Source organism: Mobula birostris, chromosome 31 (assembly GCF_030028105.1).
Source record: "Mobula birostris isolate sMobBir1 chromosome 31, sMobBir1.hap1, whole genome shotgun sequence".
Taxonomy (NCBI): Eukaryota; Metazoa; Chordata; class Chondrichthyes; order Myliobatiformes; family Myliobatidae; genus Mobula; species Mobula birostris.
In genome coordinates, this window is record NC_092400.1 from 23795573 (window position 1) to 23813722 (window position 18150).

The 18150-nt window shown below is 46.3% G+C and overlaps 1 protein-coding gene across 3 annotated transcripts in view; it reads left to right on the forward strand.

Annotated features, from left to right (window-relative positions):
* The window catches only part of gas2l1 (growth arrest-specific 2 like 1), a 110200-nt gene extending 93135 nt beyond the window's left edge, over nucleotides 1-17065 (forward strand). For all 3 annotated transcript variants that reach the window (XM_072247688.1, XM_072247689.1, XM_072247690.1), the window contains one exon: nucleotides 11307-17065. In XM_072247688.1, the coding sequence (XP_072103789.1) occupies nucleotides 11307-13011 (1705 nt within the window). In that variant the 3' untranslated portion in view covers nucleotides 13012-17065. The remainder of the gene's footprint in view (nucleotides 1-11306) is intronic.
* Nucleotides 17066-18150: the final 1085 nt, after the last annotated feature.

Here is an 18150-nt window from a genome sequence, read left to right on the forward strand (position 1 = left end):
TGCAGCTCAATCTACAGCTCTCCACGAGCAGTGGGTTTTTACACTGGCCATGTGGCCTAGTGTTTCAATATCTCCACGTGCGGCCTGGAAGGTGTGCACCTTCAGTGTGTAGTCCCCCCCGTAGATGACCTGGTCCCTCGCCGACTGAAGCGTTGTGAGAGACTGAAACATTGGGACAGAAGTCGGTGTGCGCTGCTGTCAGAAGAAGGTCCCTGTACTGGAGCTATTCTCCCTCCCCATCTCCCCTTCTCCCCTTCTCCCCATCTCCCCTTCTCCCCTTCTCCCCATCTCCCCATCTCCCTATTTCCCCACCTCCCACTCAAAGATGAGTCAGTTCCCAAGTCTGGAGGGAGATGTATATATAGGTGGGGGGTGCTTTTGCTGGTGCAAGTGAGGGGGAGGGGGAGGGTCAACGTCACTGCTCGTACGTGCGGGGGGGGGACTTTGCAGTTCTGATGTTTCTGTCATTCACTCTTGGTGGTTTTTGTTTCATGGATGTCTGTGGAGAGTCAGTATTTCAGGTCATATACTGTATTCGTTCTCCGATATTAAATTGAACCATTATAGGATTGAGCTCTAGTATCTTTTAATTAACTCCTGCTCACAGGAGGAATTTCAATGCAAATATCAGCTTTCTGCAACTATCTCACGGGATTAGATATTGTAATTTCTGGAATTGCAAATAGTTCACTGACGCAATTGGCTTGGCTTCATTTCTATACTGAAGGGTACTAAAATGTAAATATCTCCTTCACGAGCGCGTTGTGACTTGATTGCATGTGTTTGCATATGAGTAACCTTAACTAGATAATGAAATATGATTAGGGAAGAGCACTTGCTGAAGTTCAGGTATCTGGAAGTTAACAAGCCCTAATCTGTTTTTGATGTCATCGTTGAGTGAATATCTACAACTTGTTCACACAGATTCTCAGGAGGGGCATTTTTTTTCTGACTTGATTAAGGATGGAAGAATTCTATATTGGAAAACTATTTCCACTTAAGGACTTGTATTTAACAAGTTTGAGTGGTGGGGTAGAGATGCATCTCTACCAAAGGGGGTATAGGGTGCTCCTTCCCTCCTCTAGTCTGTAGGTCACCTGTAGGCTAGGTGTAGCACCTGTTTACCCCTCCCCCCTTTCCCCACCCCACAGGGTCATGTGAAGTCATGGGAGCAGATGGTGGATGGTTGTATGAGTAGCTGGTGCACATCACCAAGTCCTGGTTATGTGACCACTGACGCCAGGCAGACAATCTCTGAAGAGTATTGATAATGGCTGGGGTCACCCATCTTGTAAAGACACTGCCCAGAAGGCAGCAATGACAAACCACTTCTGCAGAAAAACTTGCCGAGAACAATCGCGGAGATGGCGAGATCATGATCACCTACATCATACAGCACAGCACATAACAAACAATGTAACAAGTGCATTGAAGAGAGGAAATCTCTGAGATATTTCACAGAAGCTGAATTAAGCAAAAACGGTGAGCATAGGCAAGTAAAAGCTTGGTTTGAAGTGGGAGAGGAGAGAGTTAGAGATCTCAAACCTGATGCGGAGTCAAAAGCAAGGAAGAAGTTTAATATTTCTGGCCATATGGCAAGGTAATTTTTCTCTTTTTTTTGAAGCCTCCATTGGTCTGGGTTGACCACAGATGTTCCATCCTAGCTGTCTAGATATGTAAGCCTGGGCAGTACAATATGGAGAGCAAGTTGTTGCCCACGTAGCAAGCTCCCTCTCTCCACGCATCTGATGAGCACACAGGAGTGGCAGAGCCTGAGACAGTTTGGCACCAGCAGTGTTACAGGAGTTGCCAGTCAGCGTTGAACTTGACGTCGGACTGCCTTAGGGACTCCCGCTCCGGATTTTTCCCTCGAGGTTTACTCCCGAAGCCTTCTCCACGAGTGGGTAAAGCCACCAGGCGGCGGAGGTTTGAGGTCAGGGATTTGATTCGCCTGGGTGAGCTGCCAACGGTGACTAGCAAGCCCCATCTGCTCGAAGCGAAGCACCAGTCGCCCACCTTTGCCCCTTCTCCTGTCGTAGAAACGATTCCACCAGTCTCAATAGCCGAGCCCCACATGAAGGCCAGAAGCTGGACTTGGTTGTCGAAGGCTATTTGAGGCGCACGCCACTAGGAGCATTTACTCGGTAGTGGGAGCTTATCCCCACTGCCACCCCGGCTCTGACAAACTTAAGGAACTGCTGCATTTTAAATTTTATGATAAAACTAGAAAAGGAAATATAATTGTGAAATACAGATTCTGATTCATGTTTAATGACCCATTCATTCCGATCAAGGACTAGCCTTGTAAGTCCAATCCATTATCTCCCTTAGCTTCTGCCTGTAATGAAGTGAACAATACCAGGACTTAGAGATAGCAGGAAATGAGTAATAAGTTTACAATTTTAAACGAGGAGTTCAGATGACATAAACCACATGAAGGGAGCTATTACACACTTCCTTATCCATAATTTCATTATTGTATGCTTGGTCTTGGCAAAATTGCGTTAATGGCAGTTAAAAGCAGGCCTGGAGTGCACCGATCTCCAAACTACTTTTAATGCAAGAGCGGGCTATCATGGCATTTCTGCAGTGGTAGGGCTCCCTGACCAGACCCATAGAGTGACAGCAGGAAATGAGAGCACCTGAGCAAACTGGACCAATTAAGAAAATAGTGCATTTCAGATTCAAATTCTCCCAAAATTCCCTCTGATTTTGTCCCCCTCCCCCATGAAAAAGCCGTGCAGGTTTGAAGCAGCTTTCAGAGCTCCGAATGAGTGTCAGATGAACCTCATGCCGCCTGTAACCAGGTCCCTGCCTTTGGGCTCCCATCCTCAGCCCGACTGCTCCTCAATTCTCTCTTCAGCAATGCTTTGTGCTTCCGATAATTGCAGGCCCAGTCAGCCTGGATCTCTGGCCTTGGTGCACATGATGATCTTTGTGATAGATAAACAACATCACAATCATGGAAGCTGGTGGTTAATTATTAGTGAATAATAATTATTGAGTCAGCTATTATTCCAGATATCTCACTTTGTTTTAGTAATGTGTACCAGTTAAATCATGTTCAATGATATTAAGTTTTGTTCGTCATAAAAAATTTGCAAGGAAATATCCATGGAAAATGTTCTGATAGAGACAGGCCTACATCAGAATCAAGTTTAATATCACCGGCCTGTGTTGTGAAATTTGGTAACTTTGCAGCAGCAGTACAATGCGTGAAAATAGAGGAGAGAAAGAACTGAATTACAGTAAGTATGTATGTGTGTGTAGTAGTTAAATGAGTTGAGCAAAAATAGAAATAAAAAAAGTAGTGAGGTAGTGCTTATGGGTTCAATTTTCATTCAGAAATCTGATGGCAGAGGGGAAGAAGCTGTTCCTGAATCATTGAGTGTGTGTCTTCAGGCTCCTGTACCTCCTTCCTGATGGTAGCAATGAGAACAAGGCATGGCCTGGGTGATGGGGTCCTTAATGCCAATTTTTTGAGGCACCACTCTTGGAAGATGTCTTGGATACTATGGAGGTTGGTGCCCATGATAGAGCTTGACTAGTTTTATAACTCTCTGCAGCTTATTTCCATCTTGTGCGGTCGAGTCCACCCTCCCCCCCCCACCCCCACCACCACCCACCAGTGATACAGCCAGTTAGAACGCTCTCCATAATACATCTATAGAAATTTGTGAGCATCTTTGGTGACACACCAAATCTCCTCAAACTCCCAATGAAATATAGCCTCTGCTGTGCCTTCTTTGTTGCTAAATCAATAGGTTGGGACCAGGTTAGATCTGTAGAGATATTGACACCCAGTAACTTGAAATTGCTCACTCTTTCCACTTCTGATCCCTCTATGAGACTGGCGTGTGTTCCCTCGTCTACCCCTTCTGAAGTCCACAATCAGTTCTTTAGTCTTCCTGATGTTGAGTGGGATGTTGTTGCTGTAACACCATTCAACTAGCTGATATACCTCGCTCCCGTATGCCCTGTACATACTATAAAATAACTAAAATGGATGAATAAAACTGAAGTTATTTTATAATGTACAGTTTTTATTAAGTGCCATATTAGTGTTCAAAATAAAACCTAAATTAAGTGCAGAAAATAACTTGGCATAGATTGAACTTGGACGAGTATGCTTTAAATACCAGGGATGATTAGTTCCAGTCTTACACAGCTGAACAGGAAAATTATGGCAATACTAACAGTACAAACATTAATTTATTATATTTATTGCATTTATTTATAATTGATTTATTGCATATATTTATTGCAATTGATTTCATTAATTTGGTTTTGGCACCACTGCTCAATACAAGAGGACATGGCTTTAAGGTAAGGGGTGGAAAGTTCAAGGGGGATATTAGAGGAAGGTTTTTCACTCAGAGAGTGGTTGGTGCATGGAATGCACTGCCTGAGTCAGTGGTGGAGGCAGATACACTCGTGAAGTTTAAGAGACTACTAGACAGGTATATGGAGGAATCTAAGGTGGGGGCTTATATGGGAGGCAGGGTTTGAGGGCCGGCACAACATTGTGGGCCAAAGGGCCTGTACCGTGCTGTACTATTCTATGTTCTATGTCCTATATGTTTTGTGAGGATATTCTGTATTACTTCAGAGTCAATTTATATTTCTCTCCCTCTACTTCTTTTCTTGAATTTCTTTTTCCTCTTCAGTGTCCTTTATTAGACAGGAATAAGTATAAGTATTTCGCCCAAGCAGACTTCATTGCCATACATCCCTGTGGAGCCCAAGTCATTGGGTATATTTAATGAGGAGGTAGATGCATTCCTGATTACTATGGGTGGCAAAGGTTATGGGGAGAAGGCAGGAAAATGGGGTTGAGGGAGTTAATAAATCAGCTATGATAGTATGGTGGAACAGACATGAAGGGCTGAATGGCCCGATATATCTAAAGCTAATCTGTGTATATACTGGCTATTCCATTTTGTGTGTGTCCATGCATTTGTACGCAAAACACAGTTTTAAGCAAAGCACGGAAAGTTCCGATTACGTTGAAAGATTTTTTTTGTTTGCTTAATGCTACTGTAGAATAGAAAAATGAACAATCTATTTAAATTCAGCAGGGACTAGATTGAAACTAAATGGATTCTAACTGTTCAAGGTGATTTCAAGAGCCCACGTTGACATTCTGCGAGTACAGTCCAGTCAAACCTATTTTTCAGCCGTCTCCACAGCTCTACCATTTTGTCTTCTGCATACTTACCCAGCTCTTTCCTTGAGTGATCTGTACTTGGAATGAATATCATGACTAATCTATCATAGCCCTCTCTTGGTAGAAAAGACAAAAGGTTCACCAGCCAATGTTCCCTTTAAGGTGTGTGCGTGCTTTCGCTACTAGCACACAGAGGCATTTAAACTGTGCACAAAAGGTTGTCACCCTCTACCTTGTTGGCATGTTAAGTATATTTCACATTCGTACACAATCACATTTCCTTTTCTGGTTTCTAATGCGGACAGTGTAGACAATGTGAAGTTTGCAATTTGTCTGCAGATTTTAGAACTGGATTATTTATACTGTTTTTATTGAAGAAATTATTGATTCACTATGTCAAATTTCAAAGAAGCAACAGGTGTGAAGCGTAAAAGAACTGCTAGTTCATTTGAAGCAGAATGGCTTAAAGAAACAGTAGAAACTGCTACACCAAGAGCTCATGAGGTCAGGAGGGTGCTGCTGCGGGAAATTTTTATATACAATACAGAAACTGGTGTTACCTGCGTGTATTGTCGCAATGCAGAAGTTGCTGGAGAATTTGCAAGTGGGAAGAAGTGGAGTGATATTTGGAAAGTTGACTTTTTAAAGCGTCATTTAGCAAGCAAATCACATATGGACAATGTGCAAAAACTCCAGCAAGACTCATTGATGTGTATTATTTTGTTTCTTTTAAACTAAACAACAAACTGGACTTTATAGTTTATCATCCTTAGAATAGCTTCAGGTTTACTTCCAATTAAAATTCAGTGTGCACATGCTGTTGTCACTGGGCAAAAAATTGCACAGCACAAGGTTGTTGCGCACACTGGTCAGTACAAATTAGAGGGGACATTGTTCACCGCCCTACAGATCCACGGTTCCCAACCTCTTTTATGACTACCATTAACCTAGGGGTGCATGGACCCCAGGTTGGGAACTCCTACTCTAAGTAAAGAAATGTTGTCTCATCTCAGTCCTAAAAGTTATCTCTTTTCCTGAAACTCTACATCCTACACTTCCTCCACCCCCCACCACTCCACTAATTGTAGTCAAAGGAAACTGAGGATATACTTTATACTTTATTGTCGCCAAACAATTGATACTAGAACGTACAATCATCACAGCGATATTTGATTCCGCGCTTCGCGCTCCCTGGAGTACAAATCAATAGTAAATATTAAAAATTAAAATTATAAAGCATAATTAGAAAATAGAAAAGGGAAAGTAAGGTAGTGCAAAAAAAAACTGAGAGGCAGGTCCGGATATTTGGAGGGTACGGCCCAGATCCGGGTCAGGATCCGTTCAGCAGTCTTATCACAGTTGGAAAGAAGCTGTTCCCAAATCTGGCCGTACGTGTCTTCAAGCTCCTGAGCCTTCTCCCGGATGGAAGAGGGACGAAAAGTGTGTTGGCTGGGTGGGTCGTGTCCCTGATTATCCCGGCAGCACTGCTCCGACAGCGTGCGGTGTAAAGTGAGTCCAAGGACGGAAGATTGGTTTGTGTGATGTGCTGCGCCGTGTTCACGATCTTCTGCAGCTTCTTCCGGTCTTGGACAGGACAACTTCCATACCAGGTTGTGATGCACCCTGGAAGAATGCTTTTTACGATGCATCCAGAAAAATTAGTGAGGGTTTTAGGGGACAGGCCAAGTTTCTTCAGCTTTCTCAGAAAGTAAAGTAACTGTTTTCCTCCATCTTGAACCTTATGGATTTTGTTCAGACTGTCCCTAAGTTATGGAGACCCTTGGACATGCAAAAGCTCCCATGATATTAAATTCAAAAGTTCAATGCACACATATAATCAGTGGCTACTTTATTAGGTATAGGAGGTACCTAATAAAGTGGCCACTGCGTGTATTTCTGTATATTCGTGGTCTTCTGCTGCTGTAGCCCATCCACTGTAAGGTTCGACGTGTTGTGCGTTCAGAGATGCTGTTCTGCACACCACTGTTGTAACTTGTGGTTATCTGCATTACTGTTGTCCTCCTGTCAGCCTGAACCAGTCTGGCCGTTCTCCTCTGGCCTCTCTCACTAACAAGGCATTTTCACCCAGAGATCTGCTACTCGGGAAATGTGGAACTGCAGAGCAAATCCAGATTCAGTTGATGGTCGATGCTTGGACAAATAAAATCTGTGGAAATTTGCGCTGTCATGGGCCCTGTGAGGCCTACGTTCCCCTTGGGCCTCAGTCTGTCACATTGGCTTCTATGCTTTCATTTGAACTTGTTGGATTGCATCCAATTTCTCTGTTCTCTCCACTTCAAACTTTCATTTGCCAGTGATATTTTGCACTGCTCCGCGAATGCCAAGGAGTCTAAAAATTCTAAAAATGCTCTCTTAATTTCCTTCCTGAAGCCATTCTTCCTTTACCTTCCATCATGAACAAACAAAGAACAGTCGCCTTTCACTGGCATCATTCCATCAGACACTGTCCCTTAAAGTGAATGCAACAACTCAATGGTGGCGTTTGTGAATTATGTAGAGCAGTTTTCTGTTATGAACAATGTGTCATCTGTCAGCCATTACATTACCCTACAACCTCCCTCTTTACTACAGAGTTAGACTTCTGAGCACTGTCCTGGTATCTTTTTTTTCCCCTGACCCTGTAATGCCTGCCTGGGATGTTTCCTGTTGCATGGGAGTTAAATATTCCTTGGCGGCTTTTGGCTGTGAACTCTGTAGTTTGATGCTTAATGTCCTCAGCATTGAACCTCCTCTGCAGCCATGGAGTCACTTTCAGGGACTCTGCAGTTCACATTGTGTTTCCTTTCCGTTCACTCTTTGTTTTCCCTGTTTGCACGATTTGATTGAGGTGCAGAACTTGCTCCGCAGCCACCCACACAGCGGGATTCACGTTGCCAGGATTGATCGGCGAGTCAGTGGACTTGTGTGGAGAACTTTGATGTCCATGATGTGTGTGTGTTCCTGGATCCTGGATACTCTGCTTCCTGTTTTTTAGTGGTTCGAGCAGATTGATGCAGGCTGGGGCGCTTCGGCAGAGAACGTCCCTGCGACCTGCATTGGCTAGCAGTGCGGCACTGAACTGAACTGAATACTACTGATTTGCTACTCTATGTGCTGTTCGCTCACTTTCTGCCATTTGTGCAATTTGCTTTTTTTTCCCCGCACTTTGGGTGTTTCATGTTTTCTTGAACAGGTTCCATGGTGTTTCTTGGGAGGTGAATCTCAGAGTTGTATTCTGTATACACACTTTCATATTAAGTATACTTTGAATCTTTGGTGTTTGTTCGTGGCAGCCTGCAGGACAATGAGTCTCAGGGTTGTATTCTGTGTATGCACTTTGAATACTCGAAATAGATGCAAATAGTGGCTGCTACTGCCTCTGCAGGATGTGAAGCATGTCAAACATCGGCCAGATAAATGAACCAGAAGTTTAATAACTTGTGAAGTTTGAACCAGAACAAATTGGGTGGAGTTTATTGTTTTGTGCACAGAACTGTGAGGTACTGTGCACGCGACGACAAAGAATTTGCTTGCAGCTGCATCACAGACACATGGGGTCAACCACACAGGGCATTCATCATCATCTTCACCATCTTCACTGTGTGCCGTGGTCAATCATGGTCTATGACAATGATTGTTCCTGGCATATTTCTCTACAGAAGTGGTCTTCTCAAATATTCATCATCATCATTTTGTGCCATGTTGTATGACATAGGCGATCATGGTCTTTGCAAGACCACTTTCCAGAAGTGGTTTGCCATTGCCTTCTGGGCAGTGTCTTTACAAGATGGGTGCCCCCGGCCATTATCAATACGCTGCAGAGATTGTCTGCCTGGCATCAGTGGTTACATAATCAGGACTTGTGATGTGCACCAGATGCTCATACGACAATCCAACACCTGTGACCCTGATCGGGGGGCTAGGCAGGTGCTACACCTTGCCCAAGACTGAAGGCCAGTGAAGGAAAGGAATGCCCTTCACCTCCTTTGGTGGAAATATATCTCCACCCCGCCACCTATACAGAACATGGGTTATACATAAATGACACATGTCAGTACAGGAAAGAGGAGGGTAGTGTAGTTGTGTGATCACTCCAGTAGAGTATGATGTTCTGCTGCGAGGTAGTCTGTTGGTCGGTTCTCCATTGGCTGCTTCTTGAGGCAGCAGGATATGCCTCCACGTATTCTTGTGCAGTTTGGGCAAGAGTAAGTGGCACTTCTGGTTTATAGTTAATTCTTTGGTTGTTCGGTCTCTTTCACTCCCTCTTGAACACATGTCCTCCACGTATATCCATTGGTGGGTGGCGGGGTGGATTTGCATTTCTAACAACCTCCGCTAGCCAGCAGGTCACCCTTGGGCAAAGTGTAGAACTAGCTTAGCACCCCGCCCCCCAAATCAGGGTCACGTGAAGTCATGGGACTGTCCGTGGTGGATGGTCATATGAGCAGCTGGTGCATATCACGAGTCCTAGTTATGGGACCACTGACACCAGGCAGACAATCTCCGAAGAGTATTGACAATGGCCGGGGTCACCCGTCTTGTAAAGACACTGCACAGGTTGTGTGTGTGGCATCCGTAAGTCTCGCGAGACCATGGATCTGCGCCTGGAAAGTCTTGCTTCAGTCTGTGTTAGAGCAGTGTCTGTTGTGGCTGTAGAGGCCCACACGGGAGTGACAGTCTCGGCTGCAGTGACTGCACTTGAAGGCGCTGTCCTCCAGTGTTGTCTTGGTGCTGTTTTTCCGACGAGTGCGCTTTTCTTCAGCAGCAAGCCTCAGCTTCTCTTCTTTTTTGAGACCTCTGCGTAGTTCCAGCCTCCAGTGAGAGCGATCGCTTGCAATGTTCTCCCACCTCTTGACGTTCATGTTCAGTGACTTCATGTCTCTCTTGCAGATATCTTTGAAACGAAGATGGGGCTGCCCATGTGCTCTCTTGCCGGAGGCCAGTTCCCTGTACAGCAGGTCTTTCAGGATCCTCCCGTCTGACATGCGGTGTACGTGGCCCAGCTAGTGGAGACGGCATTGTTGGAGCAGGGTGAAGAGGCGGGGTATCTGGGCGCGGGCCGGAACCTCATTGTTGGTGACTCGGTCAGTCCACGTGATGTCCAGGATGTGTCTCAGGCTGCGAGGGTGGAAGGCAAACGCGAGGAAATCTGCAGATGCTGGAATTTCAAGCAACACACATAAAAGTTGCTGGTGAACGCAGCAGGCCAGGCAGCATCTCTAGGAAGAAGTACAGTCGACGTTTCGGGCCAAGACCTTTCAGTTAGTCCTGACGAAGGGTCTCGGCCCAAAATGTCGACTGTACCTCTTCCTAGAGACGCTGCGTGGCCTGCTGCGTTCACCAGCAACGTTTATGAAGGTGGAAGGCATTGAGACACGGCTCTTGTCTGGAGTAGAGGCTCCAGGTCTCGCTGCTGTGAAAGGACGCAGGCCCTGTAGACTGCAACCTTGGTGTGCGTCGTCAGCTTTCTGTTCTCCCAGACTCTCTTTGTGGACGTTGAGACTGCTCAGGTTGAAGGCGATGGCAAACCACTTCCGTGGAAAAGTTTGCCAGAAGCAATCATACCACACAGCAGATGCTGATATATATATTGAGTGCAATGTCTCATCAGTTTTCAGATGTAATGTTGAATTTCCTCAGGCTGATTTTGATGTTACCTTTCAAGCAGTTCCAGTGCCCACCAGGGGCTCCTTCAACTTCCTTTAACGGAAAGTAAAGGATCTGTTTGGGGAGATCCTTTCACCTTTCTTCAACAGCTAGTAAAGGATCTGTTTTGAGTTTGGCATTTAGATGACACAACCACCCCAGTTAGTCCTGACCTCCTCCAGAGGCTGGAGTTAATGTGTTTGAGCTCCCAGCTGATTCTCCAAACCTTTCCTAAGGATCTTTGGTGGTATTTTGGTAACTGCGAAAACAAGACCTTAGTGCAAGAGAGTAATTGGGAGACTGCTCCTTGTATCGCCAGAGGTGGTCTGTATCACTCCGTGGTTCAGGTAGGATTGAGGTTGTACAGGTCGGTTCACAAGAACCCAATGTTTGTAGGAGGGTGTAGGTCAACATTATCAGTCAAGTCAGTCTTGCTGTATATCAGGTTTTTCTGCTGTGGATTGAAATGTTTTTTTCTCTCTCTGCATTTCAGACAAGGGGAATCGTTCATACCACGACGGCAAGCGGGAGAACGCGAACAGGCATCCAGCAAGAAGGGCCTCCAGAAAACGGCCTTCACGCCTCGGAAGCTCTCAAGTGACGACGTGCTGATCGTAGACCGGAGAGACGGGGTGCACTTTGTGCAGCGGCCGGTGGCTCAGCGTGCTCCTGTTGAAAAGGCCCTTGAAGTGAAGCGAAGAAGCCAGTCATCCGACTCGCTGAAGCAGTTTTCCGAGCGCGACGGGTCGGCCCGCCAGCTCAGCGCGTACTTACCGCAACGGGGCAGGTCCCGCCTGCCCCGGGGACCCGCCAGGACCCCTTCCAACCCGAGCCAGAACTCGCCCGCGCCCGTCAAGGGGAAAGCTCAACGCGGCGACGGAATGAGCCACCGGGGAAGGGAGACTCCGCGCTCCCGGGGCCATGCGGGCGATAGGGGGGAAGCCGATAAAAGAGCGACCAGGGTCAAATCCCCCGCCCGATCCAGAAACCAAACTGCGACCGGGCAACCCAAGTATCCCACTGCCAAGACCAAGGCCTCTACCAACACAGCCAGGTCTTCCAGCCCCGCACCTAAGGCTTTCGCAGCCAGACCGCCACTGTCCCTGCCCCGGACCGCCACGGGCACTCACCGCGTGTTGCGCTACGATAAGAACCAGAACGTGATTAGCGTGGACTCCGAGCGCCGGCGGTCTTCCAGCAGCTGCTGCGGTACCAGCGGCTGCTCGCCAAATTCAGAGCCGGAGAGTTTCGACCCGGTTCAGGCTTTCCGTTCCCTCACAGAAGACGAGCTGTACAGGAGCTTCGAGGAAGAGTTTCTGGCCAACGCGAGGCAGATTTCCCTGGACAGCAATGGTACTGAGAGCAGTGACACGCTTCCCGTCACCGGTGAAAGCCAGCCAGTTGCTGAAGCACAGCAGGAGACTACAGATCCTGCACCCGGACTGGCCACTGTGAATGACCCGGGAACGGATGCAGAAACGCCGACCCGGACCCCACCAGAGCGGACTAACAGCCCGGGGCTGGGGAAGACCCGGCCACAGAATGGTCTGGACATTGCAGGCGGCTTGAACTGGAATGAAGGCCTAGATGGCCTAAATGCTGTAAAAACGATAGAGAAGGTAAGGGAGCCCATCCTCTTGAGTCCTCAGGGCGAAACAGAATTATATACGTTCGGGCTCCGTTGTGCCTCCGACCTGCCGAGTCCCCCTGACGAGGAGAAGGTAGGAAATGGACAGATCCCCGAGGTCACTGCAGGGGTCAGAACTAATCCCCTGTTCCCGTGCGATGATCCAGGACACGAGAACAGCGAGGGGTCCGTGATTGAGACGTCCAGCGAGTCGTCCATCAACCTCCGCCATAACTCGCAGGGTGTCCAAATGAGGCCGAGGAAGGGGGTGAAGAAACCCGACCGAGTGCCTTCCGTCTACAAGATGAAGCTGCGCCCCAAGGTTCGGCCGCGGACAGACAACCGGCCCGAGAAGAGGCCCTCAAAAATCCCCACCCCAATCAACTGGAGGCAAGGGCAGAAATCTCCGCACCCCCTGCTGGACGGTAGCCACTGCCGGAGAAAACTGAAACACAAACTGATCCTGTACAGTGAGGACCTCCAGAGTTCGAGAGAGGATCTCCCGCCTTCGCCCGGCTCTGATGGCGAGAGAGCTCCAACCCGCAACGATGACGAAGGCTCTTGGGTTTAATTCCCGATGTTTACGTCTCAGGAGTTCCATTGCTTTACGCCTTCCATTTGTATTAACCATGTCATTAAATGTATCTCAGGTCGAATGCAACGCAGGTCTGTGTGGAAAATTAACCTCCCACTTGGCTTCAACGTCATTTGGTTGGAAAGGGGGATTTGGACAGGTGGGGTCCTTGGGAATCGCCAGTAACCGGGCGAGTGCTTGCCACCTGTTTGTTCCTATAGGTTATTCTTGCGGTTTGCTGATACCTGATGCACGTTGGAAAGATTAATTTGCTCATTCATCTTTGGCCAGTAAAAAGGGCTTCTTCACTCAACGGCGCCCTTGACTCGAGGGGGTGGATGGAGAGACCATTTGAAGTGTAATACAAAATGGCGTCGGCCATTTGTTATTTGCCTGTTTAGGTGCGGCGGGTCAGAGTGGACAATTGACCCGGTCTGGTCCTGTCGGCTGTAGGAACTGGACATTGATTAAAAGGGAAGCGTGTGGTAATGTCGCTACATCCTCCTCCACCCCGCGCATTCCACTGACAGTTGGGCGAGGTTTAGTGCTGTTCGTGCCTTGATAACATGATGCTGTGTTTTTTCCCCCTGCATCGGTGCATTTTGGAAGGAAAATTGGAGACAATTTGAGGAGAGACGATGGCCGCTGTTACCTGTAGCAATGCAAAGAATCTAAACCTAATGCTGACCGTTCTATACCTAGCCTTCTACTTAGTAACCAACCAATGTGCGTAATAATTGTGATAAAGGGCAGTTTACTTCGTGCTAATTTGTCTCTGTGAGCCCTGAGTTGTGTACAGTACCTTGGCGCTTTGAACGTCTGATTCATTGTTAGATAGGAGCTGTGGAATTTTAAACTGGAGCCTTCACGTTGCATTCACTGGGGTCAAAAACGCTGAAGCGCACAATTCAACATGTAGCTGACTTCTCCGAAGGACAAATGTAACCGGAGCCACCGACGTGCTACCGCGCTAGCCCATTACAACCCGGACTGCCAATGGTTATATATTTAAAACTGCCCCGTCGATTACAGACCACGGCAGCTTTCAAGGTGGCGCGTAAGGAATCAGAAATCAAGAGACTTGGGTGGGTTTCCGCGGATAGCGCTGTGACATTTTATGCGTCGTTTGCACACTAAACTCTCAAACTTACAATCGATCCATTTTACGGTGTTGCACAGGAGTGCTGCACTTTTGGATTCATGCTGCTAAAAGTGAAGTGCGTGAGGCACCCACGTCTGGCTCCATTGTGTAATTCCTACCTGCGGATTGTATTTACCTCAGGAACCCGATAAATCAGTTTGTGTCCATCCTGCAAGGTACAGTAATGTTTAAAAAAAAGTTAAGAAAGCAGTACTGGATATGGAGACTCGCTGCAGTTCACTCACTGCGCCTTGTCCTGAGGCTCATCCGCAAACACTATTTGTTTCATAGACCTTGTACAGAAGATCATAATATGAATGCGATCGACACGCTGTCAGTCGCAGCAGAGGGTATCAGCAAAGAGCTTTAAACACTTACATGGAGGCGGTTTCACGAGTGTGATTTATTTTCTAAGGCGTTCTCTAAAGGGTTTTGTCGGGGGCTTGGAGAAAGAACTTAATTGTATAAATTTTTGTGCAGCATTTTTTCCTCCTTGCTGTTGGGTTTTCAGACGTCCTCCAAAGCCCAGAGAGCTGGTTAATCCAGCCGAGCAAGGGGAGTCACCACTTCCCGGTAGCATCTAGAGGCTGCCCGGAGTCCCGCCCCAGCATCACGGCCATCCTCCGGTGCGCCACGGTGACCCCTGTGTCACGTTCTGTCGCTTTGGTGGTGGCTACTGAGAATGGCTTGGCAAATGCCATGGGCGGTTTGAGAGCAAGTTCTCGCATTGGCAGCCCCAAACCACACTGCGGCGAGACAGGGGAATTGTGGGCACCATCTAAAGTGGAGAAGGGAAATCGCGCAGAACCGGGCACCCTGGTGCCCGAGCGAGCCGCGGTCGCTTTGCCATTCATTCTTCATCCGCCTCATGCTTTTTCCCCTGGTTCGGCCTCTGGGTTAAAGTGTCTTAATAGTGCAGATCACTCACCGTCACCTGTTCGAGCCATGAGCTGTACGCCGCTATTTACCAAAGACGTGTCGCTAGGTTTTAAAGTTCTCTCTCTAATACAGGCAGTGTAATTTGTGCTAATTATAATTGCAAACTTTCAAAAGTGGAGTTTGCAGCCTGTCACTATATCTATTCCTTATGGATTTTCCCATATCGTCACAGCCCCCACCCCCACCCTCAACTAAAAAAAATCTAACTTTTCCAAGAAGTGTGGATCTAAATTCTAGTTCGAGCTCCGGCCCAAGCCATGGTGTTTTTAAACTGCTGGTGATCATGACATTGATTAAAGACAGAGGCAGATTAGGATTACTCTGCTGTGAAATGGTGGGGTTCCTGTGATCTTTGGTCGGGAGAGTGGGGTATCCGTGGTGAATCTACATTTAGTAATTTCTAATTTGATTCGATACTCACAGGAACCAACAATTTATTGCTGATAGGATTTGGTCCCCTGTCCCGCAGAATCTGGAGGTGGAAACGTTTCAATTATCAAGATGAGCCTCAGCATCCATTCTAGTTAAAATTTGGGTGTATTTGTCTATCGAAATGGCGTTGTATTTTCTCTAATTATAGATCCAATCCTGCTGCTACTTAAAAATAATGTATTTGCACCACAAAGTGTTGTAAGTACAAAGTGTTACTTATTCGGGACTTTTGACTGGACTTTAGGACCGGGCGCTTCCTGGCATGGAAAATATAAAAAGTTATACAGTGTACAGTTATTAACTATGCAATTGTAGCGATGAAAATGCCTTGTTTCTTGAAACAATTTTCAGTTATTTAAGTACTGTTTGTAGCAAATTGTACCCGGTCCTGCTGAATAATTTAGGACTGCTGCCCCAGGTGTAAATTGTGGCGCGTTAACCCACATAGTTAAATCCTAACATAAGTACTTAACTAATTTCCTACACAACACTTGATCTATGCGGGCTTCTTTCTTTCTGCAGACTGCGTTTGAAAACATTTCTCTGCACAATACTTGCCATTGAAATGTTGAATAAGAAAATGTTATTCAGAGAAGAAACTATTCTCCGGACTGGAGAGGAACTGTTCTCCGGTAACAGGCGAGCAACTGTATCAAGTTGTGAGCAAGATGCAGGTGATTACAAAGAAAATTGACCATGTCTGAGTGGTCACCGTTTCACGCATCGTCTGTCAGCGTCCTGTTGGAACTCACCGTTTACCTGATTCTTCCTGGACAAGCGCACACATTCTCTGTCTCTCTGCCTTGCAAGAGAGGACAATAAACTGGGAACCGATCTATGAGCACAATGCGTTAACCGTATTGAGGCAAAACTTTTCCACGTTCCAGTCCGGGGCCCAGCACTACGAGCTTTCCTTTTGCGTTGGGTGTGTGTGCGTGAGGGAGAGAGAAGAACTGAACGGGACTGCTCTGTAGGACTTGAACTGAACTTTGATTCCAAATTATACACATCGAGGTAGTATTTCCAACGAGGAAACACAGCCGATACGGATGGGGCGAGAAAGCTGGCGACGGAGACATGGGTGTCAACGACGAATACGCTAGCTGCACCTATTCACCGAAGATGGGTACTACTCTGGAGGAACCTTTAGTTAGACCCGTCTTTACCTGTATCAACTAAGTGTTAAGTGTGTATGTAAAACGTGTAACCAGGAGAGCAGTACACAACGCTGTAAAATGAATGTTTTGCCTTTAAACCCCCACCCATGCCTTAAGATGTTGCTTCCACTATTTAACGAAGTAAGAGTGTGCGATTTTTGTAAATGATTTGTCGTTTGCGGTTAGCAATGTTTGAATCACCCCTGTATGAAGTTGGGGAGTTGGGGGGGGCGGGGTGATTATTTTGAATGAGACTGTATTCTGTTCTGCGTTTGTAACTTGTCGTTGGGGATCATGTGATGTAATGGAGAAAAAAACAATTGCAATATTTGCAAGTTCGCTTTCTTTCAAAGTGACGTCGCACTGGGATGATATTTAAAAAATAAAGACTAAAATCATTTTTTACAGTAACATTTAATATAGTAGCTGTCTGAAACTTCCACCTCTGCCCAAAGATGCAATCAATCCTGCTTTACAGTCATGTTTTTACAATGGCAGCAACATGTAAAGAAGAAAAGAAGGTCAGGAGGTTTGTGTGATATGACTTCAGTGAAACTTTAGCCGTCGTGTCGCCATCTCTTTACAGATGCTGACCATTTTTATTATAGATGTTCACCGTCTTGAGCTTTTCTCTCTTTACAGTTATTAATTCCCCCTTAATATTGGAATGGGTAACGTGAAGGAAAGTGAACTGTATTCTTACCCATCAGCCACAATTTGACTGCATCACGGAGCTACCTAAACTGATGTAATATTATCCTGTCACCTTCGAAACAATATCATTTTCAATCCACACGACACAATTGGGGCCGTACGGGAGATCTGGGTCCTATTCCAACCGCCGCTGTAAGGAGTTTGTACATTCTCCCCATGACCTCGTGGGTTTCCTCCGAGTCCAAAGACCTACCGGTTGGTAGGTTAATTGGTCATTATAAATTGTCCCGTGATTAGGTTAGCATTAAATGTGGGTGATAGCTGGGTGGCTTCACATTGTATCTAAACAAACAAACAACTGGAATATTTCAAATGTTTCCACACAGTAATATTTTGCTACCCACCTGTTTTTTTAAAGGATGTTTATTTATACAGTTAAGTCACCAACAATATTTTACATACTAAGTAACCTCCACTGTTGATGGTCTTGCAAACAGTATTCCTATATGATCAGTCCACTGATACAGTGGGTCAAAATTTGAAATGGAGCTGGTTGGTAAATTCAGCCATACTGTTGCTGATGCCCAGATGGAGAAAGGTGTGGCACACAACTGGTAGAAAGCAAGGCAGTGCCAGGGATTGGGCAGCAGGAGATGGAAACTAGGAGGGCCCAAGGCCATCTTGTTTACGCAGGTAATTTTAAAGCCATGATATGACTCTGATAGATTATTGAATATATTTAAAATCAAGATGCTGAATTACCAACTGCTTTGTAGCTGGAATGAAATGGGTATCCCACAAGTAGACATTGAA